The sequence below is a fragment of the Acyrthosiphon pisum genome, chromosome A2 (assembly GCF_005508785.2).
Source record: "Acyrthosiphon pisum isolate AL4f chromosome A2, pea_aphid_22Mar2018_4r6ur, whole genome shotgun sequence".
Taxonomy (NCBI): Eukaryota; Metazoa; Arthropoda; class Insecta; order Hemiptera; family Aphididae; genus Acyrthosiphon; species Acyrthosiphon pisum.
This window is the reverse complement of record NC_042495.1, coordinates 86292813-86297469: the sequence shown is the minus strand read 5'-3', so window position 1 is coordinate 86297469 and position 4657 is coordinate 86292813. Positions and strand designations below refer to the sequence as shown.

The 4657-nt window shown below is 26.2% G+C and overlaps 1 protein-coding gene across 1 annotated transcript in view; it reads left to right on the top strand.

Moving 5' to 3' along the window:
* Positions 1-4657, top strand: part of LOC100161620 (probable serine/threonine-protein kinase nek3) — a 131583-nt gene that overhangs the window by 78347 nt on the left and 48579 nt on the right. Inside the window, exon 5 of the mRNA XM_001944931.5 lies at positions 3462-3553. Within this exon, the coding sequence (XP_001944966.2) occupies positions 3462-3553 (92 nt within the window). The remainder of the gene's footprint in view (positions 1-3461; positions 3554-4657) is intronic.

Below are 4657 nucleotides of genomic sequence, written 5' to 3'. Positions count from 1 at the left end.
TATAAAGAACAGGTTAGACGTCGGCAATATGATTTGTACACGACTGCCCGGTCACAACTCGTTACAGTAGGTTGTAATAATATCCGCTAGGTTGGCGCTGTTAGTTAAACGGGCTATCTCATAATAAGTCTATGAAAATGTTGTTTATTAACGTGTAATATCAAATCTATGAGTTACCTGCATTAATTATTCGAACTTTAAATACTTATAAAAAAAACTGTGGCTAAGGATTTTTAATATTTTTCAAATGTCATTGTAACAGTATAGTAGGAGCCTTGTAATACATTTTCAAGCTTTTTTACCCAACAAATAAAGTTTCATTCACATTCATAGAAAAAAAGACTAATAAATTGGAAACTGAAAATGTTCCTAAACAGTTCAAAACAAATCAAAGAATTTGAAAAATTTTATCGTGTATAGAAAATGCAAATATAAACAACCAGTGAAAATGTCATGTATTTACGTTCATTTGTTTTAGAGTTACAACAAAAACCAAAACCAATTTTGCGTAAAAATTCCCGTTTTACCTTAATGTTTATATTGTTTTACCCAGGGCTTTTGATAACTATTGAGAATTTTAAAATTTGACCTCCCGAATGTACCAACAATATTCACTTTCCCATTGAACAAGATACTGAAGTTGAAAATCGAAGCATTATTTCGACTACTTATCATGTTGACAGACACAAAAAAAAAAAAAAAGGAATAAAAAAAAATACATCATTGTAAAATCAATACATTCATCGTTCCACTGAGAATCTAAAATTGCAATAACGTAATCATCAAAATTAAATTAAAATACTATATAAGAAAATATATATTTAAATATTGCCTGTCGTGTCAATTAATCAACAGAATATCATCAAATGATTGAATAATTCTCTTATTTGTAAATCGGTGCTTAGAACTTCTAATATTATCATTTAGAGTTCCTAATACACATTTAAAAAAAAAGCGGGTAAGTGGATGTCGCTCTGCTGTAGAGTAGGTTACAAGTGGTTCAATGTAGAATGGATTGTATTAAACTTGAACTCAATGATATAATATTATTGTATAAGAAAAATAATTTTGAGCGGAAACGGTTTATCAGTCTGGATTTTTTATATTTTTATTTATATAGATTATAGCCTTTAAGTTGAATTAATATTATAATATTATAATTTTTTATTCGTTGCTACGGTGATAGACAAAGCGTTAGAAATTAAAATCACATTTTAAGTGGTTTTTCGTAATTTATCGGTAGTTTTTCCCGTGGGATTAAATAACCATTGAGAAAATCGAAGAATGACCTTTGTAAAGTACCATTTTGATCCAATTTACTAAAAGATATAAGATACTACATATATATGTTGAAATCAAAGCACTCTTTCTGGTAGTAATTTTGTATACAGGACAAAAAAAATAAAAATCACCATTGCAAAACCTAGCTTCCTCGCAGTTTGATCAAAATCTCAAAAAAAAAACATACCTAGTTTTCTAATGATTTGTATAAATTGTTATTAAATAAATTATAAATTCGTATTCAGGTACTATAATAGATAATGACTAATTACTGAAAAGGCTGTGGTGTCGGGGGTGGCCCCCCTTTTCGGCCAAAATGTACCCATTCCTTTTCGGCCAGTATCACTTTTCGGCCAAAATTTACCGTTCCCTTTTCGGCCAGCACCTACAGTTTTCTTTAAAATTTACAATTAAAACAACTGAACTTAACAATGTTTATATTAAATTAAATATGATTGTATCTAAAAATGTGATTTTTTTAAAACATTATTATTTACCACTGTAAAAAAACTGAAAAAATAAAACGATTGGCAATAAACTGTTAAAACATATTGTTACAATTGATTATATTATATTAGTATTTATAATCAATGTTATCACTTAAATTATAATCGAAAAAAAATTAATATAGTCATATAATACATACAGGTAATTAGAAGGTATATAATAATAATTATGATGGTAAAATATGAATTCATGAATATGTCAAAATATTAAGATTTCCGATTACAAATTAATTAATTCTTAATTAATTTGACTAAGCTAATAATATGTTAAACTATTTTATTATTTTTACACTCTGTTGTAACAGTTGTAACTTGTATGTAAGAATATTTATCAAAAAATCACATTTATGGATACAATCATATTTAATTAATTAAATATAAAAATTGTTAAGTTCAGTTGTTATAATTGTAAAGGAACAATATGTTTTGGCCGAAAAGGGAACGATACGTTTTGGCCGAAAAATAACACTGGCCGAAAGGAGAAAGGTACATTTTGGCCGAAAACGGTGACTCCCGGTGTCGGAACCTATATTAACTTATATAATGTCCATATTATATTTATAATATTATAGTAAACACTAAACACTAAACATTGTTATTGTAAACATATATATAAATGTATATAAATAACTCACAAAGTGCGCTCAACTGAAGACTTCTTAAATCCGTTTATTTTTCAGGCCATTAAATCTTCCATATGTTTTACTTATAAAAGTTATAATTGTTCTATATTGTAACAGATTTTAAATTGTATTATGAAAAATAAAAAAAAACTATAGATAATAAAAACTAATAAACATGTTAATTGCATTTAATTTCACAATGAAATACCTTATACCTATACATTTCGAATCGACGTGTAGAGACAAATTCGTTCTTCCCCTTATTATCAGTGAACACTTTTTCAAAGAATATTAACATTAATCGAAATACTTTTTCTTTATTATTAATTATTACACCTAGGTACCTATATTACCTTTGATAAAATATGCACAATTTAAAAAAAATTATGATCACACTATATTATATTGTCAAATAGTTAAAAGTTAAAAGTTTAAAAGGAACTTGTAAATTATAATACATATTTTTTTCCTACTTTATAAGAATACATAATACATGCATGTTAATACCTATAATACATATTATGTACTACAAAAGTGAATTTTATTAGTTAAATACTTATACCATACATCTCAACGTCACGTAAGTCAGTCATTACGATTACAATATTGGTCGTTGTTATTTGTTAGTAAACTTAACAATGGCGAAATGTACGCTTAAAAGCAAACAAAATCCCTCGTATTATTGCACACAACATGCCTAATAAAAACACTCGAAGTGATGTCAAGTTACCAATAAAATCGTCCTAATCCACTTTATCCCAACTATTTGTATTTATTTATTTTTTCTGAATTGTTTTTGAAGTGACGTAAACTCAGAGGTAAACGTCCACTGTACACACGTTGGCCTTTGAATGACGGGCTTATATTATGTACCTACGTTATTTTATGGTATAATGAAGTTCTTTGGAATGGGGAACGGAAACTCCAGTAAATTTTATTTTCTGTCTCGAAATGGATTTAATAAAAACACCGAATGAATAATGTATTATTACGTAGTAGAAACGTACAATGTATTCCTTTATATATGGTAAATTTTCAATTACGTTTGCAGATGACGAGTTTGGTGAAAAAACTGTTTCTATACTACTGGATGGCGAAGAGTCTGAAATGGTGTTCATTGATCACCCCAGCATCGAGATGTCGGTAAGTACTTGTACAATTTGTTTACGCACCAAAGGTGAAAGTGTGTACTGATAACTAAAAAAAAAAACCGGTCGTGTACATTATATTTTATTTTTTATGTGTGTATACAGGTAGGCATTTTATTTTTATAATGGACGTTTTAATATTGTACCTACTTTTTGCATTTTTAACTTATAACTCATAAGGTTTTCTCAGAAACATTTAATAATTATTATTCTCAGTATTTTTCTAACACAAAGTTTATACGTCTATAAAGAATTCCACTAAAATACGTTTAGGGTTATGTATTATATTTAAATTGAAAAAGGATGAAATAAATACTTTGAAAGATGTTTTCAGTATCTCAAAGTAACGATTTTATTATATACAAAAATGTTCAATATTATGTTTGATACGTTAAATCAAGCCTTTTATTAGATATAAATCATAATACTATACAAACTTATTTTATTCAAACTCTTTAGGTTGTTATGATTTCATTTAGTTTAACTAAAAACGTCATTTAACACGTTTGAAAAAACTATACCTACATGCTTACTTGTTTTTTATAACATATAATAATTAATATTATGACATTATGTTATATTATTTGTTGGTCATTCTTCAAATAATTGTTTAGGATTTAGGACTTAAGAATTAGGTACTATATTATCTAATTTGATTATTATTTTTACCATAAATATGCCACCAATTTGTGATTAAGTTAGCCTTTGAGGAAATTTAATTAAATGTCATTAATAAATTATTTTTCAATTCAGTGAGGTTATTTTAAAAATCAATATCAAAACAGTGTAAATAATAATATAAACTTGTGTGTATTAGATAAACATTGAAATATTACTGAACAAATATAATAAATTTATCCTTTCTTATTTTACTATCTTATTGACATTTAATCTCAACAACTCTAATATAAACGGATATCTAATAATACTAAATGGTTATATTTTTAAGTAATAACTAATAACTCTCATAAATAGTTAAATAGTTATGAGTACTCTATTTACATAATTGATGCCATTAAATGTTATTAAGTAAATCAAACAATTACGAATTAAAAAATATAAACAATACAAAATTGAAAATTTTTAAGATTATCAAAAA